The sequence below is a fragment of the Brachionichthys hirsutus genome, chromosome 19, assembly GCF_040956055.1.
Source record: "Brachionichthys hirsutus isolate HB-005 chromosome 19, CSIRO-AGI_Bhir_v1, whole genome shotgun sequence".
In the NCBI taxonomy this organism is placed as follows: domain Eukaryota; kingdom Metazoa; phylum Chordata; class Actinopteri; order Lophiiformes; family Brachionichthyidae; genus Brachionichthys; species Brachionichthys hirsutus.
Genome location: NC_090915.1, coordinates 6,284,582 through 6,312,553, shown reverse-complemented (window position 1 = coordinate 6,312,553; position 27,972 = coordinate 6,284,582). Strand labels below are relative to the sequence as shown.

The 27,972-nt window shown below is 52.0% G+C and overlaps 1 protein-coding gene across 1 annotated transcript; it reads left to right on the top strand.

Moving 5' to 3' along the window:
• Window positions 1-41: 41 nt before the first annotated feature.
• On the top strand, window positions 42-27,748 carry tln1 (talin 1). Its single transcript, XM_068753325.1, has 57 exons — window positions 42-131; window positions 4,581-4,638; window positions 4,804-4,966; window positions 5,442-5,539; window positions 5,826-5,955; window positions 6,118-6,270; window positions 6,426-6,568; window positions 6,820-6,947; window positions 7,040-7,100; window positions 7,508-7,612; window positions 7,696-7,851; window positions 8,058-8,159; window positions 8,665-8,741; window positions 9,100-9,280; window positions 9,553-9,666; window positions 9,751-9,859; window positions 9,971-10,179; window positions 10,258-10,356; window positions 10,896-11,063; window positions 11,419-11,713; window positions 12,167-12,333; window positions 12,420-12,548; window positions 12,637-12,750; window positions 12,867-12,980; window positions 13,090-13,224; window positions 13,455-13,583; window positions 13,692-13,794; window positions 14,034-14,242; window positions 14,331-14,450; window positions 14,652-14,849; window positions 15,134-15,273; window positions 15,366-15,459; window positions 15,618-15,707; window positions 16,255-16,377; window positions 16,532-16,675; window positions 16,768-16,929; window positions 17,242-17,382; window positions 17,504-17,685; window positions 17,997-18,129; window positions 18,229-18,330; window positions 18,479-18,649; window positions 18,817-19,065; window positions 19,173-19,292; window positions 19,376-19,522; window positions 19,690-19,856; window positions 20,071-20,254; window positions 20,444-20,569; window positions 20,820-20,936; window positions 21,128-21,313; window positions 21,464-21,571; window positions 22,509-22,614; window positions 23,003-23,127; window positions 23,365-23,490; window positions 23,693-23,755; window positions 23,838-24,020; window positions 26,385-26,510; window positions 26,597-27,748. Exons 3-57 carry the CDS (start codon window positions 4,837-4,839, stop codon window positions 26,729-26,731), a joined length of 7,626 nt encoding a protein of 2,541 aa, XP_068609426.1. The 5' UTR covers window positions 42-131; window positions 4,581-4,638; window positions 4,804-4,836; the 3' UTR covers window positions 26,732-27,748.
• The last annotated feature ends 224 nt before the right edge of the window (window positions 27,749-27,972 follow it).

Sequence of the window (27,972 nt, the reverse complement as noted above, 5' to 3'; positions counted from 1 at the left end):
ACGCCGTCCGGCCTCCCCCCCCCCCCCCCCAGCAGGAGCAGCCTTTATCCGGGGAACAGCCCAGACGCAGCAGCGACCCTGGTTCCGAGGTTCCGCGGTTCCGCCGGCGGGACTGGATTCACGAAGCTCAGGTCAGACGGAGTTCGAGAACTCCGGAAACTTTTCACCGTTATTTACGGGAAGGACGTGACGTCATCACAAACTCGACGTGGAATCAGGACAACTTCGCAAAAAAAAAAAAGTTGTCAGACATGGGCCTGCTGGTGTGTGTGTGTGTGCGCGCGTGCGCGCCCACAGTTAATCACTTATCAGGAAGCGAACGCGCCTCACACGCACGGTGAGGTATGGCTGTTCCTCTATCACCGTGGACAAAGTTTCCGTCTTTAACGCACCGCCCGCCGCCGCCGCCGCCGTTGCTGCGTGCGTGGGTTCGTGCGTTCGTGCGTGATAACTTCTAAAACAACTTTTTTCGTCACGGCGCGTGGAGCGGCGTCGCCCCGCCCCCCCTGCGCGTCCGCGGTCTCCGTTGTTGTAGCCCCGGGCTGTGAATTCTTCACCCGCCGCGGTGCGTCGGTGGACGGAGCCGCATCGACGCGGGGAGGTTCGGGCTGAGCCCCAGCCCAGAAACGCGATCCGGTGTGGGAGGGCTCCGTGAGTCAGTCCTGCGGCCCGCGGAACCTGCCGGGACATGCCGGGACGTCCGCAGACTGCAGACCGAATTCACGCGTTGAGACGCGGGGGCCTGCTGTTCCGGTGTAACGGAACACTAACACGGCTAAAAAAAAATAAAAATAAAATAAAAACCTCAGTCAGAACCCCGAGAGGTTCGATCACAGGTTCTGGTTCTGGTTCTGGAGCTCGGGGCTCTTCACTTTTAAATCCAGGCGGGCCAGTTCCAGTTGAATTGATCAATATCGGCTAATATCAGTGACCACCGGTAGAGGGCGACAACACATCGCTGTAGCGTCTAGGCTGCCTCAGCCAGAGAAGAAGAGAGAGCAAATAATACACAGTTTGTGTACTATTGATTTCTCCCCCAGGATTGGCTACCACGAGCAAAATGCTAAGCTAATGCCCGCCTGAGAAGCGGAACTGAGCGGGTTCTCCTCCCGGTCCGGAAACATTCAGCAGAGAGGAAGAACTCGTGGTTTCTGTGTCACTCATGATTCAGATCCAGATCAGCGTGTGGACGGTGTAAATCCAATCAGGAGCTCCGGGGAGAGTTCGGTCTCGAACTCCGTCGCCTCTCTGGTGTAAAATAAATCCATAATATTGAATCTGACCCCGAATCTGTTGTCATAATTGATCGTTACTCTATGTAGACGTGCAACGCTGGTTCTGGCCCGGGTAGCCACGATGAGCTGGTTGAATCTGTCAACCAATTAGGGGGGGGGGGGGATCATCCCGACTTGGCCAATCAGACGAGGACGACGCCGTCGTGAGGATTTGGCTGCTGTTGACGTTCGGCCATCGACGCTGTTTGGTCAGCTGCGTGGCGAGCTCTGGCGTTGGGGTGTGAACGAGTCTCTACAGGTTGGCTTTCTGCCAGCCGGCTGCGCCTCAGGCGATCGGTGGATGCTGATTGGACAGGTCGCCGGCAAACAACTGTTGGTTTAAACTTTACCGTCCAGAGAAGACAATGTAAGCCTGCCTCGGGACGGGACGGGACGCTGTAGCTAAATGGCACAAATGCAGACAAGAAACAAAAAATGAAAAGGAATTTGACACGGTCATGGAGGGCGGGGACCGCTATCTGGTCTGACTCCACTTTCTGTTCTGTTTTTTTTAGGGAGTTGTACATGACACGGTTCTCGTACGTATTTTTTGTTGTCGGGGGCGATGACACATTCGGTGCTGGATATAACGCTGCTAATGTTAGAACAAGGAAGCTGCGTCCCGTAAAACCACAGGCTGTGACCTCACACACACACACACACACACACACACACACACACACACATAAATAACGATGGCCGAATGATTGATCTGGCTGCGAGTTGAATAGTTTTGGTTGGTGGATTGCTGACCCAGCAGGCGGCCGGGCACGCATCCGGGGCTTGTCGTAAACGGCCGCGTTCCCATACCCGTTAAGGAGGCCTGCTTTTCATTCCAGCGTGCCGCAGAGATCGCTGCCGTTTTCACTCGCCCATATTTGGTCAGGACGGCGTGCTGCCGCTCCTCCACTTTGTTTTAGACTTTAACCGATTCCCCCGCCGCCGCCGTCGGCCGCCTGGGGAGTTTGGTCGGAACTCCGGAACGCAGGAAACGGGCTGTTGGGATCCGCTGGAGAGGAACGTGAGGAGGCCTCGCTGATTCCATGTGTTCACATGCTCCTTCTTGCTGTGAGGCGGCAGCGCTAACCACTGCGCCACCGTGCCACCCCCCGTAGAGCACAGAAAATGTGAGCAGGATGTGAAGTGAAATAGTTTGTTTATTTTATATTTAGAATTTTTCTACAAATTCCAGTTTGTGTGGTTTCCATGGAAACCTCTTCTTTTAACTGACTCGGGGATATATGAAAAGCTATACTTACAGCTTTGCCAGCTTTACGCTGAAATAACTCGGACAGGAAGTCTGCGGCTCAGGGAGGACAGTCCCCTTCAGACTTGATGTAATCTGCATTTAATTTCCAACTAACGTCCATTTCACATATACGGTAGATGTCGTGTGTCCGTCTTTACCTCCCTGGGTCTCTCCAGTTCTCCGCTGGCTTCCTGACAGACGGCTGCTCTCTGTCGTGTTCGTGTTGCGATGGTATTCCGGAGGAATGCATCGTTGAATTCCTCCGCAGGGCTGGAGGCAGCGGAGCAGATAGGAAAGGCTCGGGTAGAAGAGTCAGGCCCGATCTAATGAGGAGAATCAAAACTCAAGCTTCTTAAAGAGGACATATCATGTCACAGAGCTGATTGAGACAGACAAGGGGGACGCTGTCCTGCAGCATCTGTTTGCTATTGTGACCGAAGACTGTCTCCGATATTTCATAGAAGTTCCTGGGAACTGCGTTAACTCGTGGAAAAAGGGTATAACGTGTCTCCTTTTAAGGATTCCAATGGAATCCGAGTTTCGGAACTGCTTTCAATGCCAAACCTTTAGTTTCAGATCACTATATTTCAACGTGTGGGTCACAATTCTGAAACCTTTCAAGACATCGGCGAGGCCACGCGGCGTGTCTGAAAGTAACAGCTGGCGGATTCAGCGACCCGTCAGCCCGGTTCGGATTCATTTCTTTCCCGTTAGGTGACGAATGCTGCAACGTTTTTGGATTTAAAAGCCGAACATTGGACTGAATAGACTGGCTTCGGACTTGTTGCGCAAATATGACGTTGGAATCGAGGCTCGATCTGCTGTCGTCTCACAGACCCGGTCTGTCTTGCTCTGACGTTGTAAGATAAGTTCTGGTTCTGTTCCTGTGGTCTCCTGGAGGACGTGCGATAGCGGCTGATGAGGTTCTGTTTACTGGAGACAGACGGGATGTTTGTCCTCTGGATAGCAGCTGACTGTCGTCACTTCTACTCACGCAAAGTAAAGAACACCGGCTTGTTAGGAACACTTTGACCCAAAGGAGGGGAATAAGGAAGTGGGTTCTGTCTCATTTCATTTTTTATATTTTCCCACCAAACATTTCTGCACTAGGAAGTACCAAAGGATACTAATTATTTATTTTGGTCATATTTTGTTTCAATGCTTACAAGTTGAATTTATGATTTTTTTTTATTTTTTTTAGTGTTTCTACGGCGTAAATTAAGTGAAACATTCCCTCACCAGTAATTTTGTACACGTCTGATTCATTTTAATTCTATTTTTTCTCCATTTGCGAATGTAGCTGTCCTCGGGATGAACCAGAATTGCAGGGGTGACATGTCGTCTCTGAGGCTTGGGGTTAGTTGGTGAATAGATCCTGAGATTATTGGCGTCCCGCTTCATCATTGACTCAGCACTTCCTGTTTCATCGAGGGTGGAGCAGGAAGCCGCTGAACTTGTTTCTGTCCTGTCTCTTACGCAGCACATTTATTTCTGGATTTTGTCCTGATGGTAATCTGACTGGGGGGAGTGCGAACGGGAACTAGCCTTCTAAATGACCTCCTCGTTTCTTTTGATAATATTCTAATGTGTTGCAGACGAAGTCGAGTCTGAAGCGTAAGCGGGAGAAGCCTCTTATCTTTCATTAAGCCGTCGTGCGGACTGTCGACAGGATGCACCGCTCCCAAATGAATCATAGCTGGAGTGTACAAATGACCGAAATGCCCTTTTATGGCATTGAAAGGACCTTTTTTAAAACAGGATGTGACATCACAGCGTGATTGGGGTCCTTTCAGAGTAATGGACGACATACACAGTCCAGATGAAGTAAAGAATGCCGATATGAGGTTTATAATATAACCTGCTACCTGCTGCCGGTCGAATGGTGAATAAAATAATCTGTAACGTTCATGGGTTTGTAAATCTGATTGATGAAGTCAGAGCATCATCATCATCAGCAGGAACAGTCCAGGTTCATATGGTGAAGCAGGAGCGTGTGTATCAACAGTGTGCCATAACCCCTGTTTGACGTTCTGCTCTGTGTATTTCCTTTTCTTCAGCTGAGGAGGAGAGAATCTGTTTGGGCAGGGGAAGTGTCCCAAGACTGCTTTACATCAGGTATTTAATTCATATATTACTTCATATTAGCTAGAAGAGTGTGTGCAAAAAAGTCACATGCACAGAACATGCACGTGTGTGTATGACGGACATGACGTTATACCTACTTAAAGCAGTACACGTGAAATCGTTTTTGGCTCGTGTCTGCTCTCGGTGTGTTTCTAGGCCTGAGTTGGGTGGCGGTGCGGAGCAGCAGTCATGGTGGCCCTGTCACTGAAGATCAGCGTGGGGAACGTGGTGAAGACCATGCAGTTTGAACCCTCCACCATGGTGTACGACGCCTGCCGCATGATCAGGGAACGGGTTCCCGAGGCCCAGCTGGGACAGCGTGAGTCAGGACCGAACTATGAAGGACGCCTCCCTGTCCAGATCAAACCACAACATTGGCTTCTGATAAATCGCCATCAGAGACGAGTGTCAGGAAAATATGAGTCCCTTCCCTCTGTCCTACGTCCCTTCCCTCTGTGCTACGTTCCTTCCCTCTGTCCTACGTCCCTACGTCCCTACGTCCCTTCCCTCTGTCCTACGTCCCTTCCCTCTGTCCTACGTCCCTTGATCCTGCTTGTATTCCTTCACCAAAAATAAGTTTAGTTTTTCAAACATTGTACACACAGATGAGTTGGTCTGGTGGTGCAGTGGTTAGCACTATTGAAGCACTATTGAATTGAGATTATGGGTTCGATTCCTACCCGTGTGGCGTTTGTGTGTTCTATGGTTTCTTTCTAAAGCATTGCCGCTCCGGTGAATCGGTCGCTCCGAATCGTACGTAGGTGTGGCTTGACATTTGCGATTCTTTTCCGCAGCCAACGACTTCGGCCTGTTTCTGTCCGACGAGGACCCGAAGAAAGGCATCTGGCTCGAAGCGGGCAAAGCCCTGGACTACTACATGTTGAGGAACGGGGTGAGTCGCCCTCTCAAGTACTCCGTGCGCCTCTGAAGGCCGTCGGTACTCGGTAAAGATTTAATGCTAACGGCGTTAGCGTTGAGCAGCGTGGGATTCTACCGTCAACCTCGATGTTCCCACCCAGGAGTGTGTCGGGTCAGCGTGAAAAGGATATTAATATATAATACAAGTACAGTGAAGGGATAACAGAAACACGACAGCACTGCACAGTTGTATTAATATTGTAATATTATATTTGGAAATGTGTTGGGCGTTTTGTAGTGACTGGGGCGTCTTTCCGTAGGACACTTTGGAGTACAAGAAGAAGCAGAGGCCTCTGAAGATCCGCATGTTGGACGGCACGGTGAAGACCGTCATGGTGGACGACTCCAAGATAGTCAGTGACATGCTGATGACCATCTGTGCAAGGATAGGTGAGCTCACGCGCCGACCCCCGATGGGCGTGAGGGACGGACGCGGATGTCTTCCGTCCACGCTTCACGTAAAAGCTGCTCCTGCTTTTGTTGTTCCTCAAGTTGTGACGAAACCCGAAAGTCGGATTCGGTAACCGGACGATTGTTTTTATTGTGTCCCAGGCATTACAAACTATGACGAGTACTCCCTGGTGCGAGACATCGTTGAGGAGAAGAAGGAAGAGACCACGGGGACCCTGAAAAGGGACAAGACTCTGCTAAGAGATGACAAGAAGATGGAGAAGCTGAAGCAGAAACTCCACACCGACGACGAGCGTACGATAAACACGATTTGCAGATAAGAATCTTTTTATCACGAGACACACTGTCCCCTTCGCATTGGACAACCTGTCTGTAATGTTGCACTCACCGCGTCGCTGTTGGTAACGGCTGGAGGAATAACCCGACTCAGACGGCCGTTTTCTCCTCAGTGAACTGGCTGGACCACGGGAGGACGCTGCGGGAGCAGGGCGTGGAGGAGACGGAGATGTTGCTGCTGAGGAGGAAGTTTTTCTACTCGGACCAGAATGTGGACTCCAGAGACCCCGTCCAGCTCAACCTGCTCTACGTCCAGGTACCCCGGGTTCTGTGTTTAACGCGAGCCTGACTTGTTCTGGTTAGTGCGGCGTCTCTTCTAGGGCGAGGGCTCCGTATCCCGGCTCGGAGAACGTACAGGCCTGTGGAGCTGCTTAATTAAATGCCATCGTTTATCAAACGTTAAGCTTACAAGACATAAATAATGTAAATTAACATTTTCACAAATGATAAGATATAATAGTGACCGTTGATATGATAATATAATGAGCTACTCCTGTGTGTCTGCAGGCCCGTGACGACATTCTGAACGGGTCCCATCCGGTCTCCTTTGACAAGGCCTGTGAGTTCGCCGGCTATCAGTGTCAGATTCAGTTCGGCGACCACAACGAGGCCAAACACAAGCCCGGGTTCTTAGAGTGAGCGCTTCCTGCTTCCTGTCATCCGTTTTGAGTTGGCTTCTTGAAAAGGTCCGGCTGTGTTCTTGACTCTTGGAACTCTTCCTCCTCAGCCTAAAGGAGTTCCTTCCCAAAGAGTACATCAAGCACAAAGGAGAGAGGAAGATCTTCCAGGTGAGAACCGGGACCAGCAGCTACTGAAGGGTTAAATGGACACGACTCCAGGAAGTCAAATGGCCGTGAAAGCGTTGCTGCGTGACGATGAAGCTCCGTGATCCGTAAAGCTCCATCTGACTGCATACGAGCTAAAGTCAGCCATGTTTACCTGAGGAGGAGGAACACCTGCAGCAATCCACGGGACACAGCAGCTAACACGAAATCATCTGATGCTAACACGTCCCAAAGTTGCTGCCGGGTCCGGGTTCACACAGTGAAATCTGCGTGCGCTGCTGTTCATGCATTGTTCTGGGGATAGAAGTCGGTCTGATCTACTTCCTGTTTTAACGCTACGGCTTCGCAGAAATGTCCTGCGCTTACTTCGCCGGAGATGACCGCCTCCTCTTCTGCTGTTTCGTTTCTAGGCTCACAAAAACTGTCAGAACATGACGGAGATCGAGGCCAAAGTCAGCTACGTCAAGCTGGCCAGATCCCTCAAGACGTATGGGGTGTCCTTCTTCCTGGTCAAGGTGAGACGTTTCTGTTTGAGACCAGGAGTGCATGATACTCAGAGTTTGTCATTCTAATTCATCTTCCTCATAACAACCTGCAGGAGAAGATGAAGGGCAAGAACAAGCTGGTGCCTCGTCTGCTGGGCATCACCAAGGAAAGCGTGATGAGGGTGGACGAGAAGACCAAGGAGGTGATCCAGGAATGGAATCTGACCAACATCAAACGTTGGGCTGCGTCGCCCAAGAGCTTCACGCTGGTGAGTTCATCACAGACGGGCGGAACCGGATGATGATGATGTTGGATGACTTTCCTCTACAGTGGAAACCTGTGAGAACCTGCTTGATGGATCTTTCCAGGCTCTGATTGGAGGGTTAACATGTTGTTGTTTTTCTAATCTCTCTCTGTGTGCAGCTTTTTTTCTTTTCTAGCGTTAAATCGTGTGATGTCCTGTTCGGCTTGCAGGACTTTGGAGACTACCAGGACGGTTACTACTCGGTGCAGACCACGGAGGGAGAGCAGATAGCGCAGCTGATTGCTGGTTACATCGACATCATCCTCAAAAAGGTAACGTTACGCCAGACACCAGCGTCTGAGTATGCGATGGGTGGTTTCCTGTTTTCCTGCAAGGTGATAGACAGTTTTTTTTGGTTTAGATATACGTTTGTCTAACAAGTTGGAGCTGGGAAAAGGTTTGGTACCTGTTAACTTAGCCTGAAGTCATCGGTGAAGCGAGGGCAAAAAAGAATCTCACTTTAAAGGAGTCGCTAATTTTTGCATGTTTATGTACAAAGAACTTTCAACGGAAACAGGACGGCAAGGGCTTTTCTGAAATGCTCCTCTTAGACAGGATGTTTGACTGTACTTGTATAATACATGCTACTATTTGACTGTACTTGTACTCTAACATTCTATCTAGTAAATATATTCATCATCATCCTGCAGCAGAGGACGGAAGGGAACGTGGCTTTACGATGATGATGATGATGATAAAACCTTGCCTACATGAACCAAAACGTCTAAAGAACAGGTGTCCAGTTTGATCGCTGATGTCATTACTGTGTTTGGACAGAAAAAAAGCAAGGACCACTTCGGCCTGGAGGGAGATGAAGAGTCCACCATGCTGGAGGACTCTGTCTCACCAAAGAAGTGAGTGTCGGAGACAGAAACATGTATTTTGCTTTTGAGACAGGCCGAGTTCAGAGAGTAACTCTCTACCCTTATTAACACGGAGACGGTGTTGCTGCCTGGTCCCAAAGCCCGTTTTGGCCCAACCAGCTTATAAACCTTGTGTAAAAACCCTCCAAAACGAATGAATCAGATTGAGCGCTGATGAGATGCAGGTGGGGAGACGAGTCTTTACACCAGAACGAGGAAAATACTCATTTTGCTGCAGGCACTCCTCCTTCGGTGGTTCGTGTGTGTTCACGGCGGTCACCCATGGGGGGGGCGCTCTACTCTACTCTGTGGTTAATTTGTCCTTTCTCTTCTCTCTCTAACACCTCAGGTCCACGTTGCTGCAGCAGCAGTTCAACAAGGTGGGGAGAGTGGAGACGGGCTCCGTCGCCCTGCCGGCCATCATGCGTTCGGGCGCTGGGGGGCCAGAGAGCTTCCAGATGGGCTCCATGCCTCAGGCCAAGCAGCACATCACCAGTGGACAGATGCACAGGGGACACATGCCTCCTCTGGTAACACAACAAGCGCTACAAACGGCTAACTCCTAGCATATGATGTCTTTTTTTTCCCCCCAGATACGCATCCCCAGTGGGAATGAAATGGTTTGGGGCGGGCTGACTGGTGAAAGTGGGAGACTTTAGTCAATAATAATAATATAAGTCCAGACTTGTTTTTAACAGCTGATCTGATTTATAATAAATGTGTGAAATTCTATTTTAACTGCAGTGAATGGATTAAGGACGCGCACCGATCACACGTTAGTGACGGGTCTTTGCGTCCACAGACTTCGGCCCAGCAGGCGCTAACCGGGACCATCAACTCCAGCATGCAGGCCGTCCAGGCTGCCCAGGCGTCTCTGGAGGACTTTGATACGCTGCCCCCGCTGGGAACCGACGCTGTGAGACTTGGACCTCCTGCGTTTGTGGGTTCGGAGCCCTTCGTCGTAGATCTTTGCCAATCGCATTTCTTCTTTTGGTTCAAGGCATCCCAGGCCTGGCGCAAAAACAAGATGGACGAGTCCAAGCACGAGATCCATTCTCAGGTGGACGCCATCACAGCGGGCACCGCGTCCATGGTCAACCTGACTGCAGGTAGGAGCCGCCCAGTTCCCTCCGCTCACTGGTCCCAGTATGCGTCACGCCGGAGAAAGCGTGTCCTCAATTTAAAGACACAGCTCTGTCCACCTACCTACCTGTCCTCAGGTGACCCGGCAGAGACGGACTACACGGCGGTGGGCTGTGCCGTCACCACCATCTCCTCCAACCTGACGGAGATGTCAAAGGGGGTCAAACTGCTGGCTGCGCTGATGGACGATGAAGGAGGGAACGGACAGCAGCTGCTGGGTGCCGCTAAGAACCTGGCGTGTGCCGTCTCCGACATGCTGAAGACCGCCCAGCCCTCAAACACCGAGGTACGTGGCTGAACGCCACGTGTACACGTGTACACGTGACTTCCTGCATTTGAACCTCCTTTTGTGTTCGGGTTCCAGCCCCGTCAGAACCTGCTCCAGGCGGCAGGAAACGTGGGCCAGGCCAGCGGAGAGCTCCTGTCTCACATCGGAGAGACGGACACCGATCCACAGTTTCAGGTGAGTCCGTCTTCGCTCTGGTGTCCCCACTCAATTTCTGGCACCTCCTACTTGTTTGTATGAAGAAAACTGTCCCGACTCGTAATGCGGAATCTGTCCTTAAAGCCGGTAAGATGTCCGGTTTGTTCAGGCGTCCCTTGACAACATGAAGAGTATTCTAGTTCTACACACGCCTGTTGCTGCTGCCATTATCAGCTGGAGACAAATCTGACCTTGTTTACAGGACAGAAGACAAAAGAGGAATATGACACAAATTACACGCTAAAGAAATATACCTTTATTGTCCAAAACGGAATGAGTCGTGGGTTGTAGCACAAAAACTTACATTTACATAATCTATGCCACTTAAATACAACCATGAAGGCTGGCCATGTGTGCCTCCTCTGTTCCTCCTCCAGGTAGAAGGTGGTGGGTTCTACAGGTAAGGACAGGATATGAGTCCGTCCTCATTGAGCAACGCTGTTAATGAACGATGAACGATTCAGTTACCGTATCAATAATGCAAATTGCTGTGTGTGTGTGCATGTGTGCTTTGACAGGACATGCTGATGCAGCTGGCTAAAGCTGTGGCTAATGCCGCAGCAGCTCTGGTGCTAAAAGCTAAGAATGTGGCCCAGAAGACGGAGGACTCTGCTCAACAGAACCGGGTCATCGCTGCAGCCACCCAGTGTGCTCTGTCCACCTCCCAGCTGGTAGCCTGCACCAGGGTGAGTGGATCAGTGAGACGGGCCGCGCAGAACCCAACACGGACTGGAGTGAGTCCAGCGGGTCACGTCAAACCCGAGAAGTTCACGCACGGAAAGGTTTCGCTGCTTCACATCGGTTTACCAGCTCACACAAGCTGCTTGATAGAACTGTGCGTAAAGTTTTAATTCAAATTGACGAAAAGAGGAATCCAATGAGGCCTAAAGAGGCCTCTGATTCACGCGTCTCCTTTTAGGTCTGAACTGAACTAAACTTTGTTTTTTCATTATCTGAAGAACTTAAAAGCACGTTTCGTATTCCAGTTTCCTCTTGTGTGTGTGTGTGTGTGCGAATCTGTCACCTGTCGCACCCGTCCAGGTGGTGGCGCCGACCATCAGCTCCCCGGTGTGCCAGGAGCAGCTGATCGAAGCCGGCAAGCTGGTGGCCAAGTCGGTGGAGGGCTGCGTGGAGGCGTCGCAGGGCGCCACCAACGACGAGGGCCTCCTCAAACAGGTGGGCGTCGCCGCGACGGGTGTCACGCACGCCCTCAACGAGCTGCTGCAGCACATCAAGCAGTACGCCAGCGGGGCTCATCCGATTGGACGGCACGGCGAAGCGACCGACCGCATCCTGGACGTCACGGAGAACATCTTCAGTTCCATGGGAGATGCGGGTAGGTGGTGCGTGGGATCTCCCCGGGTCTGCGTGGGTTCTCCCCGGGTCTGCGTGGGATCTCCCCGGGTCTGCGTGGGATCTCCCCGGGTCTGCGTGGGTTCTCTCCGGGTCTGCGTGGGTTCTCCCCGGGTCTGCGTGGGTTCTCCCCGGGTCTGCGCGGGTTCTCCCCGGGTCTGCGTGGGATCTCTCCGGGTTCCTCCTACCCCCAAAAGCATGCAACTTAGGTCCAGGCCATTATTGCAGATGAGAATTGGTTCTCAATTAACTTGCCTGGTTAAATAAAGCTTAAGTAAATACAATTCAAAGTACTGGCTAGCAGACCGGGTCCGGAGGCGAGGTTCCTCATGTAGCATTGGCTCGTTGTGTTTATTACACGGTAATTAACATCGCAGCCTTTAGGCTACGTTGCATATCAGTGATTCCTGTCCCTTCTTCTAATCCCTCTCGCCAGGCGAGATGGTTCGTCAGGCTCGTATCCTCGCTCAAGCCACATCCGACCTGGTCAATGCCATCAAGATGGATGCAGAGGTGGAGTCGGACCTGGAGAACTCGCGCAAGCTGCTGTCGGCTGCAAAGCTGCTGGCGGACGCCACGGCGAAGATGGTGGAGGCAGCGAAGGTCTAACCGCTTTAGCGCAGGAATCCGACTTCTCCGTTCCAGCCGCCGTGCTTTAGATCTAATGAGACGAATGCGCTTCACCTCAGGGCGCGGCAGCAAATCCTGACAGCGAGGAGCAGCAGCAGAAGCTGCGAGAGGCCGCCGAGGGCCTCCGCATGGCCACCAATGCTGCGGCGCAGAACGCCATCAAGAAACGACTGGTCAACAAGCTGGAGGTAGATCGGTGACAGAAACGCCGTTCTCCACCCACCGGGGACTTCTGTAAGATCAGTGTTCTGAGGCGACTCGCCTGTTTCCTGTCAGAATGCAGCTAAACAGGCGGCGGCGGCAGCCACTCAGACGATAGCTGCTGCCCAGCACGCCGCCTCCTCCAACAGGAACCAGGCCGCCCAGCAGCAGCTGGTCCAGAGCTGCAAGGTAACCACAGCCCCCCCGGTTCCGCTCGCCGTCCTGCCTCGCACAAACGCCGTCGGACGTGGACTGTGTCTGGACGCAGTTTGAATGATCACAGGAACGCTCTCTCTGCTCTGCAGGCGGTGGCGGAGCAGATCCCTCGGCTGGTTCAGGGAGTCCGAGGAAGCCAGGCCCAGCCCGACAGCCCCAGAGCCCAGCTGGGCCTGATCGGCGCCAGCCAGAACTTCCTGCAGGTGACACACACTCTGATACACGCTGCGTGTGTGCGTCTGTGATAGTAGTACTGTTACTGTTGCTCACGGTCCTGTCTGTCTCCGTCTCCGTCTCCGTCTCCGTTGCCAGCCTGGCGCTAAGATGGTCACGGCCTCCAAGGCCACGGTTCCCACCATCAGCGACCAGGCCTCGGCCATGCAGCTCAGCCAGTGTGCCAAGAACCTGGCCAGCGCCTTGGCTGAGCTCCGCACTGCGTCGCAAAAGGTCCGTCTCCGATTACGAGGCCGATTGTGTTCATCAGTTAGTCGATCGGCATCGTCGTTAATGACGAGTGATTTTATTTAAAGTAAAAAAAAAAAACGCCCTGAGGGTCGGAGACGATCATTGATTAAGGTCTTTGATGATGTAATAGCTGATCTATCTATCACTAGTATGTTAAGAGAATAGTGTATTTAATTAGTGTGTAATTGGTGTGTGTGTGTGTGTGCGCGCAGGCTCAGGAGTCCTGTGGTCCACTGGAGATAGACAACGCTCTGTCCATGGTGAGAGATCTGGAGAAGGACATGCAGGAGGCCAGGGCTTCAGCCGAGGGGGGCAAACTGAAGCCACTGCCAGGCCAGACGGTGAACACGCACACACACACACACCCACGCACGCACGCACACACACATCCAGTGGATTCGGTGCGAGTCATGCTTGGTTTGTTGCTCTGTGTCTTCGCTGTGGATCAGCTGGAGAAATGCTCCCAGGATCTGGGAACCACCACGAAGGCTGTGAGCTCGGCCATCGCCCAGCTGCTGAGCGAGGCTACCCAGGGCAATGAGAACTACACGGGTGGGTTAACGCGAACACACACCCAGACAACTGCAGCAGTTCTGGACCCGCTCGGAGGCGGCCCTCCGCTGTCACTGAAACGCATGAGTCTGTGTTTTATTGCATCATCATGTTGAGGCTGCGAACAATCCGTAATCGGCAACGCTGCCTTAATATGTCAAGAGAAAATAACTGTTTAACACCGAACGTTTGACTTCAAATATTGCAAACGAATTGCCTTTGTCTCCGTTTGGATCCAGGCATGGCGGCCAGAGACGCGGCCCAGGCCCTGAAGTCCTTGGCCTCGGCCGCCCGGGGAGTCGCCGCCACCACAGACGACCCTCAAGCGCGGAACGCAATGCTGGACTGCGCTGGCGACGTCATGGACAAGTCGGCCAACCTGATAGAAGAGACCAAGAGGGCCATCGCCAAGCCGGGAGATGCAGAGAGTCAGCAGAGGCTGGCCCAGGTGAGACGGCCGAGCCGCTTAATTTTTATTGCTTTCTGTCTCTCTGGAAGGAAGGCCCGATTGATTGTGTGTCTGTGTCTGTGTCCAGGTGGCGAAGGCCGTGTCTCAGGCCTTGAACAGGTGTGTGAACTGCCTTCCTGGCCAGAGGGATGTGGACAACGCCATCCGCGCCGTGGGCGAAGCCAGCAAGACCCTGCTGGCCAACTCCGTAAGTACGACTGGAAGAACGAAGTCCACTTCCTGTGTGTCAGCGCGGCTTATAGGCCAAATGTTGTGCTTATTCAATCACTAGTTCAATGAAGATGATCAGGTCAGACGTCGAGGATTTTGTCTTTTGTACTGCTCGGTTGAGTTATTACGGTGTTTTGAATTGGAAACGGCGTTCCTGGTTCTCCTCTTCGCTCCGTAGTTCCCATCCAGTGGAAGAAGCTTCCAGGATGTTCAAGCTCACCTCAATGAGGTAGCAGCCGGACTCAACCAGTCAGCCAACGAGGTGGTCCAGGCGTCCAGAGGGACCACCCAGGATCTGGCCAGGTCCACCAGCAAGTTCGGACAGGACTTCAGCAACTTCCTGGAGGCCGGCGTTGACATGGCGGGAACATCCCAGGTCAGTCGGACGAGAGAATCGTCGCTTCTTCTTCTGTCGTAAACCTGATGGCTGAATGGGTCGTCAGAAACGGAGCTACTTCTGGTTAGCATCTGTATGTGTGTAAATGTTCAAAATGTTATTTTTTAAAGAAGCCTCAGGAATCGCCTGCTGGTACTTGTAGTTTTTTTTTTTTAGCAGCTGGTACTGTACATTTGGTTTCAGGGGCTGATTGGTTTGTAGCTGGGCTTCTAGCGAGCGTTTGATAAACGCGGCATCTTTCCTAAAACCCTCTGCTCTCCCAGTCCAAAGAGGACCAGACGCAGGTGGTGTCCAATTTGAAGACCATCTCCATGTCCTCCAGCAAGCTTCTGCTGGCAGCCAAAGCCCTGACCACTGACCCCAGCTCCCCCAACCTGAAGAACCAGCTAGCGGCTGCCGCGCGGTAAAGCCCTCTCCCCTGTCTCCCCTGTCTCTTTGTTAGACAGTGTTCCCGCCCGTCTGTCCTCACGTCTTCCAATGCCTTCATGTCCACAGGGCCGTTACGGACAGCATCAACCAGCTTATCACCATGTGCACTCAGCAGGCTCCCGGGCAGAAGGAGTGCGACAATGCTCTCAGAGAGCTGGAGGTAGACGGCCGCCACTAAACGCTTCGGAAGCCAGCGGAGAGCAGACCTTAGCCTCTGTTTGACATGTCTCTCCCCCCCCCCAGCTCAGAGTTAAATCAGTTCATTAGTGCTTGTGTACGTAATAAAGCAGGTTTAAATGCGGTTTGTTCTGTGTGCAGTCGGTGAGAGGGATGCTGGAGAAGCCAACGGAGGGCATCAACGACGCGTCGTACTTCGACTGCATCGACAGCGTGATGGAGAATTCAAAGGTAGGACATCCGTCCACGTGTGCTGTCCATCAGGTCTTCGGATTTACAGCCCCTTTCTGCCCCCCTCCCCCGTGGTAAACCATAACGTGTGTTCATCATATTAGAGCCAAGACGGTGTCACAGTTAGATTTTAACGATGCAAAAAACCACCACTGCTGGAGACAATGGACACCATTAAGAAGCCTTTCCATTGGATGGGGCCAACCCTCTTAGATTCCCCTCCAGTAGCCGGGGGGGCACACGGCCCTGTGTAATGCCACTCCAGAGGCCCGTGCCAATCTGACTAATAGAGACTAATAGTCTCCAGATTGCATGTTCAAGGATTACTACAGCCCGAATGAAAAGATCTTTGACAAACCACACAGCTTAGCATGCTAGCTTCACAAATTAAGGTTTCATTTAGCGACACTGAAAGCTGATTCACTTCCATTTTGCTTAAAGACGAGCAGCTCAGTCCTTATTCAGAGTTTTTAACCATTTTCAGAAACGGTTCATTCCTCTGTTGAAGGCGTTGCTTTGCTTCTGCTCCCTGCTTTCCTGTTGGCAGGTCCTTGGTGAGTCCATGGCTGGAATCTCCCACAATGCAAAGAACTCCAACCTGCCAGAGTTCGGTGATTCAGTCAGCGCTGGCTCAAAAGCTCTGTGTGGTCTGACTGAAGCGGCTGCACAGGTAAAAACCAGAACCAACCGGACTTGATGTTGGTCTGAGCAACAAAACATCTGGCCAGAGACTGATCCAGCTGTCTGTATTAGTGCATGTAATGATGATCCCCAACCAGTCGGGGTGATTGCTGACCTGACCAGAGATCTGTTCATGTCCCCAGGCTTCCTATCTGGTGGGGGTTTCTGACCCCAACAGCTCAGCGGGTCAGAAGGGCCTCGTAGACCCGGCTCAGTTTGCCCGGGCTAATCAGTCCATTCAGATGGCCTGCCAGAACCTGGTGGATCCGGCCTGCACACAATCCCAGGTACATGCTGGGATTGTTGGGGGGGGTCTCATTGTTCCTTCCCATCCCGAATGTGATTAAAATGCCTTCTTCATTCACTGCCCTCTGCCCAGGTTCTGTCTGCAGCCACCATCGTAGCCAAACACACGTCTGCGTTGTGTAACGCCTGCCGTCTAGCCTCCTCCAGGACGCCAAACCCTGTTGCTAAGCGACAGTTTGTCCAGTCAGCCAAGGAGGTGGCCAATACTACAGCCAACCTGGTCAAGTCCATTAAGGTTTGTGCTATTTGTCATCCACTCGGACATCTGGCTCGCATTTCTTCTGAACTAACGTCATGATTGCAGCAGAATTAAAGAGATATTGATAGTTCACACGGATCCATCTGTTGTCTGAGACCAGGTATTACTGCATCATTGAGGTATTACTTCAGGCGTTGTTGCCTTGGGACGCGTCTCTCTGCACAATTTAAGCCTAGGCTAGCCGTGGTTCTGAAGCAGCCTGGAGTAAAGTTCTGGTCGGGACTGCTTTCGTGTGAGAGTCGGTGTGTTTTTAGGGATGCACCAGTAAAGCTCGTGTTCCCCGTGCAGGCTTTGGACGGCGCGTTTAACGAGGACAACAGGGAGAAGTGTAAGGCTGCCACCGGCCCTCTGATAGAAGCCGTGGACAACCTGACGGCCTTCGCATCCAATCCGGAGTTTGCCAGCATTCCCGCTCGGATCAGCCCTGAGGTGCGTCGGAACGTCTGCTCTTAAGACTCAAACGCTGTCGGAGCGTTCGGGGTTCCGTGTCTGTTCGTTTCTCTGGCTGGTGCCCGCGGTCATCTTCGTCTCCTCCACTCCTCCTCTTCAGGGTCATGCAGCCATGGAGCCCATTTTGGCGGCGGCGAAGACGATGCTGGAGAGTTCGACCGGCCTGATCCAGACTGCCCGCTCGCTAGCTGTCAACCCCAAAGACCCCCCAAAGTGGTCGGTGCTAGCCGGACACTCCAGGACGGTGTCTGACTCCATCAAGAAGCTCATTTCCAACATGAGGTAACCGGACGGGTCGTCGGCTGCTCCGTCGGGACCCCTCTTCCTGGGAATGGGAACGTCCAGTTGGACCGCGCTGCTGCTATAGGAATGTTATTGACAGGAAAGCGTTCTAGCAGGGGGGGGGGGGGGTCATGATGAAGCCAGCTCACCATCCTCTCCTTTACAGCAACGATAAAACTCGATGCAGCAGCAGTACCCTCTGGCATGTAGTACACGTTTTGCGCTCTGACAATTACTGCAGTACAGAGAGAGTACTTGCTGTTTGCTGAAGTCGCTGTGACGCCACCGTCTCCTCTTTTGCTGCGGCGCAGAGAGAAGGCCCCCGGCCAGAGAGAATGCGACGACGCTATCGAGGTGCTGAACGGCTGCATCAGAGAAGTGGACCAAGCCTCTCTGGCTGCCATAAGCCAGCAGCTGACTCCCAGGGAGGACATCTCCATGGAGGTGAACGCCTGCTGGCTGCAGACACTGCGTAGATCCAGTAGATCCAGTGGATCCAGTAGAACGTCTGTGACTAAATGTGTAGAACTGTGTCTGTTCCAGACTCTCCATGAGCAGATGGCTGCCTCGGTTCATGAAATCAGTAACTTGATTGATCCGGTAGCGGTGGCTGCTCGCTCTGAGGCGTCCCAGCTGGGACACAAGGTAAGACTCCCTCATGTAGTATCGCCATGGTGCAGCACGAAGGCCGACCAGCAGGGGTTTTCACCCATTAGTTGAACCCGAGCCCACGTCCTCGCCGTCGGAGTCGCCGTGTTCAACCTGCGTGGCTTGTTCCGATGTTCTTAAACAGGTGTCTCAGATGGTCAGCTACTTTGAGCCTTTGATCATGGCAGCCATTGGCACGGCGTCCAAGATTGTCAGCAGCCAACAGCAGATGGCCGTCTTGGACCAGACCAAGACCCTGACGGAGTCGGCACTGCAGATGCTGTACACCGCCAAAGAGGCTGGAGGAAACCCCAAGGTACTGCAGTCAGCTGGAGGAGGATGAGCAGAGCTTAAACGCTTGTTTGAACAGCCATCGCTCACGATGACTGTCCTACTTGTCTCCTCATGTCTTGTCCCACCGGGTTGCTCTGTACGCACGACCCTTTGACTCCAGTTCATTGTGCGGATGTTGTTTCCATCCAGGCGGCGCACATGCAGGAGGCCCTGGAAGAGTCGGTGCAGATGATGAAGGAAGCCGTGGACGACCTGGGGGCAACGCTCGCCGAGGCAGCCAGCGCAGCGGGCGCCGTGGGGGGCATGGTCGACTCCATCAACGACGCCATCAATAGAATGGAAGACCCGCCTGCACATGAACCTGAAGGCACCTTCGTGGACTACCAGACCACCATGGTTAAGACGGCCAAGGCCATAGCAGTCACCGTGCAGGAGATGGTGAGGCATTCTCACCGCCGGACAACGAATGTGCGATCGCAGCCTGAAAAGCTGATGGGCTCGCTCGTAGTCACAAACTCATCTAGTTAGTTTCTCTGTTTCTTAAGGTCACCAAGTCGAACACCAACCCAGATGACCTCGGAGGATTGGCCAACCAGCTGACCAATGAGTTCGGAAACCTGGCAGATGAGGCCAAATATGCGGCGATGACTGCAGAGAATCAGGAAGTAAATAAAAGCAGCCGTTAAGTCGGTCCCGTTTGAGAGGCCGTGTCAGCGCTCTACCAAGCGCCGTCTCTGTTTGTCTCTAGATTGGCTCACACATCAAGAAGCAGGTGGGGGAGTTGGGCTTCGGCTGCACGGGACTGGTGACGAAAGCCGGAGCGCTGCAGTGCAGCCCCAGCGACTCCTTTACCAAGAAAGAGCTGATCGAAGGCGCCCGCAAAGTCTCCGAGAAGGTCAGCGCCGCAGCCAGCCGTGGTTTCGCTCGGTCCCTGGTTGGCACGAGTGTCGAGAGTGGAATGTTTAAAATGTCTCTTTCTTCTTCTTTTAAAGGATGTAGCTTCCCGTGCTAACAGTCGAGTGCTCGCTCTCTCTCTCTCTCTCTCTCTCTCTCTCTCTGCAGGTGTCCCATGTGTTGGCCTCCCTGCAGGCAGGTAACCGCGGCACCCAGGCCTGCATCACAGCTGCCAGCGCCGTGTCTGGAATCGTCGCCGACCTCGACACCACCATCATGTTCGCCACGGCCGGGACTCTGAACCGAGAAAACGCCGAGACCTTCGCTGACCACAGGTACGGACCGCCGGAGACAGAATTCCACCGTGGACAGCGGATAGTTTGGATGAGACTTCGTTAGGTGAATCCTGGCTGTTTAATTGGAGCATGCCAGTCGTGTGGGGGCGGGGCTAGATTTGACGCATCATCCAGCAGGTCCACGGGTCCGCCTACGCTCCACAGTGAACGTGCTCATTCACCACGAGGTGGCGCTACTGTCTCCCGTTTGCAGAGAATGCATCCTAAAGACAGCCAAGGCTCTGGTGGAGGACACCAAGATGCTGGTGTCCGGCGCCGGGGCCAGTCAGGAGAAACTGGCCCATGCTGCCCAGTCTTCCGTGTCCACCATCACCAAACTGGCTGACGTGGTCAAACTGGGAGCTGCCAATCTGGGTTCCGAGGACCCCGAGACTCAGGTACGGAGCGCAGGACTGTCCGCAAACAAGCCTGAGCGCGTCCCTCTGATACTCTGGATAGTATTTCACTTGTTTAGAAATGTAATCGATTACATTCCTGTCTCACTGATGGACACGTCAACCACGCGTCAGCTGGCTCCTTGATGCGTCTCGGTAAAAACATGCGGGCAACTGTTGTGCACTCCTTAGGTCGTCCTCATCAATGCGGTGAAGGACGTGGCCAAAGCGCTGGGCAACCTCATCAGCGCCACGAAGGCGGCTGCAGGCAAACCGTACGATGACCCCAGCATGCTGCAGCTGAAGAGCTCCGCTAAGGTGAGCGAGGAGCCCACGCCGCTGCAGCCGAGGCGATGTTTGTTTGTCAGCCATGTTTGTTTGTCCACAAGACGTGCTGAAACATCTTCGCTAGGATCTAGATCAATGTCTCCAGCGAGTAGTCCCGGCCCATCGTGCTGAGACACGGGGGGTGAGAGAGAGCTTAAGCTTAACGTCGTAATTAGCTCTCTCTCTCTCTCTCTCTCCACTCCCGAGTGTCTTATGACCTGAACTTGGCGCTCTGCTGTAGGTGATGGTGACCAACGTGACGTCCCTCCTGAAGACGGTGAAGGCCGTGGAGGACGAAGCTACTAAAGGGACCCGCGCTTTGGAGGCCACCATTGAGCACATCAGACAGGAGCTGGCTGTGAGTGCGTCCTCCTTTTTAACTCGTTCAGTGCCGCCGGTTTTCTCTCCCGGAGTTATTGGCTGTTGGACAGAGGCAGAATTCAACTACAAACCTAATAATTAGCCTTCAGACGTCTTCGCCGTCGGACCCGAGCCCTTTTCGGCGAGGAGACGCCGTGTGGAACTAAACGCACGCATTTCCTCACGCAGGTGTTCAGCAGCTCGGACCCGCCGGCGCAGACGACCACGCCGGAGGAGTTCATTCGCATGACCAAAGGGATCACCATGGCAACGGCGAAGGCGGTGGCTTCTGGGAACTCGTGTCGGCAGGAAGACGTCATCGTCACAGCCAACCTCAGCAGGAGGGCCATTGCTGACATGCTGCACTCCTGCAAGGTAGAGGACAGGAAGACGAGAGAGGACGGGTCCAAGTAAAGGACGCCAACGCCGGCCTTCCTCGCCACGGCCCGAGCTCTTCATCACTACTGTCTGCTGCGTCTATGCGTGCTGTTTGGTTCCCAGTATTTGACTCGGTCCTTTCTTTAGGAAGCGGCGTTCCACCCGGATGTCAGTAAGGACGTCCAGATGAGAGCTCTGCGCTACGGGAACGAGTGCGCCTCCGGATACCTCGGCCTGCTGGAGCACGTGCTGGTGGTAAGACCGGTTGATCTGCTGGTTACTGATCACTGCAGGATGAGACTTTGTTATTGATCACTGCAGGATGAGCCTTTATTCCTCCCTGACGTTCCTACTGGGACGTGACCCTTTGCGCTCGCTGTTGCGTCACATGTAAATGAAGCATTTGCAGATCATTGCGTCTGTTTTTCGTGTCCTCCGGTTTCACTCACCGCGTGCTTTCCTCTGCGGTCTCATCTTTGCCCCATCGGCTCGTGTCAACGCGTGAAACTCCCCGAGCCCTGTTCATGCCCCGCACCTGTCGCACTGCCGAATGCAGAAAGACAGTCTGAGGACGCGCACCGAAACCAAACACACCTCAGCGTGTCCAATCAAGTAGCCCTACCATTTATTAAGTTCTGAAATGGGTCTCATAGTCACGCTGATGTGATCCAGAGGCTGTGGGCAGGCTTGAGCGGTCCTGGAAGTCGCAGGATGAGGGTCGGCCTTTCAGGGGATGCGTGTCCAGGCTTGAAGCAAATCTCCATACCTTTATATTTTTAAAGTGCAGGTGGAAAACCCCCCCAAATAGAAACGAGAAGAGATCCTGTTTATCAGACAAGAATGTATTTGATGCACGTTTGAGTTGCAGAGGTTCAAACGTCAGTTAATCTGATTAAATTCAATCACATTAGAGATGGTGGGTTCTCAATCTCACTGTTTGATCAGTCACATGTCTCCACTGTTGCCGTCCATCATGATTTTCAGTCTGTCTTCTGGTCTTCGACGTCCAACTGAACATACTTGACATGCGTTTTTCAAGTGTAGCCCCGCTCCAGACCTTCAGTGCTTCTTGCCACAGACTCTCAGCATGTGGATGATGATGATGATGATGATAATGGCGGCCTTTTTTTCCTTTTGTCTGTTTAAATTCATTTTTTAAATTCAAGTCTCCTTTCTTCACATCCACTCGCAGATCATCCACAAGCCGTCTCATGATCTGAAGCAACAGTTGGCCGTCTTCTCCAAACGGGTGGCCGGTTCTGTCACCGAGCTCATCCAGGCTGCAGAAGCCATGAAAGGTAATTTAACCTCTGACCTGGTCGAGCAGACGCCACAACAAAGCCACCTTCTCCTGGCGCTCTCTAAAGCGGTCCGGTCTTCCTACCTAGGCGTGCTTGATTCCCTCGCAGCAGTACAAGTCCTGCAGCACTGACTTGAGAGCAGGTCCTTGTTGGGTCATAGTCACTTCCTGCTGCGTCCAGATAGACGCCGCTATAGCGTGTTAGCTTAGCAGTCATGGAGATGCAGACGGCATTTGAACACAACTTTGACGGGGCAGATTCTATCGAGCTCCAGGTCCGACACACACACGGGTTTCTACTGTACTAACGGTAATCCAGCCTGACCTGCGCGCTTCTCCAGCTGCGGCGTGTCTTTGTGTATAAGTGGGGACTGTGTCTGTTGCAGGCACGGAGTGGGTGGACCCCGAGGACCCCACAGTCATCGCTGAGAATGAGCTGCTGGGTGCAGCAGCGGCTATTGAAGCCGCTGCCAAGAAGCTGGAGCAGCTGAGGCCCCGGACCAAGCCCAAGGTTAGAGAGCAGCCTGTAAATCTCGTGCAGTGTGTGTGTGTGTGTGTGGCGTGTCGTCACCCCGAGATTAACGGCCGTGCCACGGACCTCACCCTGTTAGCGTTATGATGATATTGGTATTGAGCCCTGCTGTAAACCCCGTATGGAGGCTTGGTGTCTGAATGGAGCGTCCACAGATCTCCATGTCCCTGTGACCCAGCGCGTTTTAATGACTGTTGGTTCTCCTCTCGTAAACAGGAGGCGGACGAGAGCCTGAACTTTGAGGAGCAGATTCTGGAGGCTGCCAAATCCATCGCAGCTGCCACTAGCGCTCTGGTAAAAGCTGCCTCGGCTGCACAGAGGGAGCTTGTGGCTCAAGGGAAGGTAAAGGAATCGAACTACAGGATGACTATTCTGTGGCATCTACCTGCCAAAAGACTGAAACCCTCCATAGAGATGTGTCTCTCCCAAAGAAAACTGCAAATATTGTTGTACTGTGTTCTACTCACGAGAAAATAATTTTGATACATATATATATATATATATCCACGAGAGACAGACCCACCAAGGCTTCCTGTGTTTTCAGGTGGGGGCTATTCCAGCGAATGCGGTGGATGATGGACAGTGGTCCCAGGGGCTCATTTCAGCGGTATGTCACTGTGTACATGTACTGTAACATGTACAGGTACACGTGTGTAGATGGATACTCCTTCACGCCTCTCCCTGCTCAGGCTCGAATGGTTGCGGCGGCGACCAACAACCTGTGTGAGGCGGCCAACTCGGCGGTGCAGGGACACGCCAGCGAGGAGAAGCTCATCTCGTCGGCCAAGCAGGTGGCGGCCTCCACCGCTCAGCTGCTGGTGGCCTGCAAGGTCAAGGCCGACCAGGACTCCCAGACCATGAAGAGGCTCCAGGTCAGCACGGCGTGGAAGGGGTTCAGACATCGCACACGCACACAGCAGCCAGACATCGCACACACACACACACACACAGCAGCGAGACTAGATTTAATTCATAAACTTACCCAAATGTCTTAATTTGACTCAAATATGCTCGCTCTGCTGCATCTTTCTAAAAATCTTTTCATTTCACCACTATGTAATTATTAAAATCTCGTCCCTTTATTTATTTTATTTACTTTATTCATGACGTAAAGTATTTCTTCCTAAAGAATGAAGTAATACTTTCACTGTAAATCGACGGATCCAACATTTAACACTTTCCAGGGGGGAAGGCTCTATTAGTTTACTGGTCTGTAAGTGTGTGTGTGGGAGAGAAAAATGGGAGGCAGCGAGTCGGCACGCATTACCATGGCAACCACAGCAACAGAGCGTGTTGAACAGCTGGAGCCGGTTTCCCCAGCCCTTTAATCCTCCGAGCTGTCGGAATGACATCGGATCTCAGCTGGTGCGCAGTGAGACGTGTGATCGCGTGTGTGCCGGCGATTCCTGGCGTACCTGCCGAGGAACAATGACGCCCCGCAGCAGCTGAGGCCGGCGGCGAGCGCTCTATTAATAGGGTGGAGTTTGGATGTTTAGGGTTACAGGTGAGCTGCGTGGGCCGCTCCCATCGGGATTATTCTGGCCTATTTTAGGACAGATTGAGGATATTCAGACTTTTTAGTCCTAGGTGTGACTCGAGACAGAAATTATTCGCCTTCAAACCAATATTTCTGGCAAATGAACACGCCTTTAAAGCGCCACCCCTCCCATCCGGTATGTAACGGCCTCCTCTGCGTACGCTGAGAGCACAGACTCGGTGTTAGCAACAATATAGCGTGTTAGCTTAGAGCCTTAGACTGACCTTTATGTTGAAACCGATGCACTTGATTCCCAAGACATGACAGAAACTACACGTATCTCCTGTCAGACCGACCACCAAAAATACTACCTTTAAAGTGTATGCATGATAACATCAGCCTGACCAGGCCGGCTCGTATTCACCCGGCCAATCAGCAGTGGCTTATCTCCTCCTCTTCTGGGCCTGCAGCTGCCGCCGCAGTAATTCACATACATTTCTGTCCACAGGAGGCCTGGAAACAATCCACCAGTCGGCTCTGGGAACTGGAACCAGTAGTCGTCCTGAGCTAGGATTAACCCCAGCAACATTTGCTCTGCACCGTTTTCCATTCTGCATTTTAACTCTCTAAATATATAAAAGTCACGACTTTTTCATTTGACCTTTTCAATCTTTAAATGAAATGATTGACAATCGTTTTGAAAAAGTCTTTAAAGCGGATTCATATTAGAGACATTTATTTTTGCAAGCAGAAATAATTAGCTGAAACAATAAATCCCTCCGAATTCACCTGAACGGGGGGGGGGGACAACACGCCTCCAGCCTCACGGGTTGCACAGGTGGCGTGGTTAGCAGGAGCTAACGTAGCATTGCTAGTTTCTCCTGTGTGCCGGGTCCAATCCCAACAGCACGAAACGAAAGCGCGACAAAATTTATAATTCCAAGTCAGACGAGTGATTCTGTTCTAAAATGAAACTTCCTGGGAAGAGGAAATATTTAGGAAACAAACGATGTCTTGAGCTTATCCGTCGCTGGGTTGGGATCAGGACAGAAAAGCAGCACGGCGTTGATCTCTGAGCGACATGGTGACGTAGAGAAGGTTGGGATAGCCAAGTAAATAAAAAGAGACGGCGATGAACTAGACGAGACAGATGAACCGTTTCAAACTCTGTCCCAACACAAGACCACATCCCTAGAGGGACAAAGTCTGAAGGACATGCCTCATGGAACGCTGTAAATGAAGCGCTCTGGTTCACAGCACTTCCTGTTTCTGCCCTCCAACACTGAGCGTAGACGGGAGAACATTTGAATTAGACAAACGGAGGACTTTGACATTTGCTGTTGTGTTGTGGGACAGGAGCATTCCAGGTGGGGGGGGGGGGACCGTCCAGCTCGCAGAGCCCCAAAAGGAGAGAAAATGCTCAGGCCATGTTGGGTTTGTCTCACTCTCTCTCTATGCTGGAAGTCTCCGTTGCCTTTTCAGGAGTTGCCGTTCACAAAACATGCAGCGACGTTACCGCCTGATTCTAAATCTGTCTGTTTCCTTGTTTCATGCTCTACTGCGAGACAAAATAGACGTCTCCCGAAGAGGGACGTTAGCATTCTCCTCACCTCCTCTCGCACTTGCAGTTCGACACAAAAGGAGCTTCTGTAAAGTTCCCCTTCTCGGCTTTTCGCGGTCCTTTGAACTGCCGGGGCGATCCGGACTATTCGTCACGTGTCAACAATGAATGCTAAAAGCGGCCTCACTGATTCCGCAGGCTGCCGGGAATGCCGTGAAGAGAGCCTCCGACAACCTGGTGAAGGCGGCCCAGAAGGCGGCGTTTGATGCGGAGGACGACCAGGCTGTGGTGGTCAAGAGTAAGATGGTGGGAGGCATCGCTCAGGTGAGCCCCCCCCCCGTGTGTTCCTTAATGCGCGATCGGTCTCACGATGATGTGATCCAAGCGCTCACCCGTCGCCGTTATTGCAGATCATGGCCGCTCAGGAGGAGATGCTGCGGAAGGAAAGGGAGCTGATTGAAGCCAGGAAGAAGCTGGCCCTGATCAGGAAGCAGCAGTACAAGTTCCTCCCCTCGGAGCTGATGGAGGACGGCGGCGACCAGTGATCAGGCGGGTCGACGCGGCGTTCTTTTGCGTATCATTCGCAAGTCAAACGAGTAATAATGTCAATGTTCCTGCCTTTGATACAGAATTTTTATACTTAAAGTTGTTAAGATTGGCCTAACTGTGCTTTACTTTTGTATCTCTCTCTATATATATATATTCCTTTTTATCTGGACTGCTTGTCTCCGCAGGTACAAAGTTCTGTCCATAATTTGGCTCACCCTTAGATCTTAGAGCTGTGAAGCACAGCCTCGTCTTCTATGCAAGCAATCTATGCACGGGTGTCAATTGGGACGCCTTCAGTGTGTGTTTAACGGCAGAATCAATACCAAAGTGATGAGTTCATTAGAACGCTGGTCACATGACTGATAATCTAATTAAATCAAAAGGAAGTACAATAAAAATGTTAGTTTATTTTATTTGGGGAAACTAACTCTTTGAGTAAACCAGAGTGGAAAACATTATTTTTTTAAGCGGCTTCAAAGTCATGGGTTTAATTCTAGAATATTTTTGTCAGTATTGTGATTTCAGTATTTAGGCCTGGATTTGCAGACTGTAAACATTATGAAGCCATATATTCAAGCCATATTCATATTGACTGTTAAATATGCATATTGATCCATTAAGTGGCTGACTTGATGACGTGCTAATATTAACGCGGTGCTTATTAATCAGCGCAGTCCCGGGATCCTGGTTATTCTGGGTTTGGCTGGCTGTTCATGTGCTGTTAGTTAGCATTTACATGGTTTATTGCCAAGTGCCTACGGTCTGAATGTTAGCTTACGACTGCCAACCGTTTACCTTCTGTGTGCCCTAAATGCATTGCTCATTCCAGTAAATTATGAGGACGTGATTTAATTCCACACTTGTTTTTTTGTTTTCCAGTCCTTAATTTTTGTCAACGTGAAACGATGGGAATTGAACAGTGACTATAAAGTGATTCTGAGTGGTGGTTATGCAGTTCGTGTGACGCCGGTGTAACGGAGATGTATATTCAATAAAGTCAGTGTTCAGAGAAATGATGCAGTTTATCCGTCCGATCAACGCTGTGTGCATTGCTTTTATTTTAAATTATGTATTTTGAATTTACCGCAAAAGAGAAAACCTAATGAGTCATCTTGCGCGTTAATGAGGTTACCTAGCAACAGGCACTAGCAGAGTTAAGAGCAAAAATAACATCCTGAGAGGCTGAGTCTAACGTGAAGATGAAAAAAATCTGAACGTGAGATCTTTAGCCCTGCCG

Excerpts from the sequence above, each read along its gene's own strand:
- tln1 (XM_068753325.1), top strand. The coding sequence starts at position 4,837 with ATGGTGGCCCTGTCACTGAAGATCAGCGTGGGGAACGTGGTGAAGACC. Across the intron at positions 9,860-9,970 it reads CATGGTCAACCTGACTGCAG|GTGACCCGGCAGAGACGGAC; the intron begins GTAGGAGCCGCC and ends ACCTGTCCTCAG. Across the intron at positions 20,570-20,819 it reads AGCTGAAGAGCTCCGCTAAG|GTGATGGTGACCAACGTGAC; the intron begins GTGAGCGAGGAG and ends GCTCTGCTGTAG.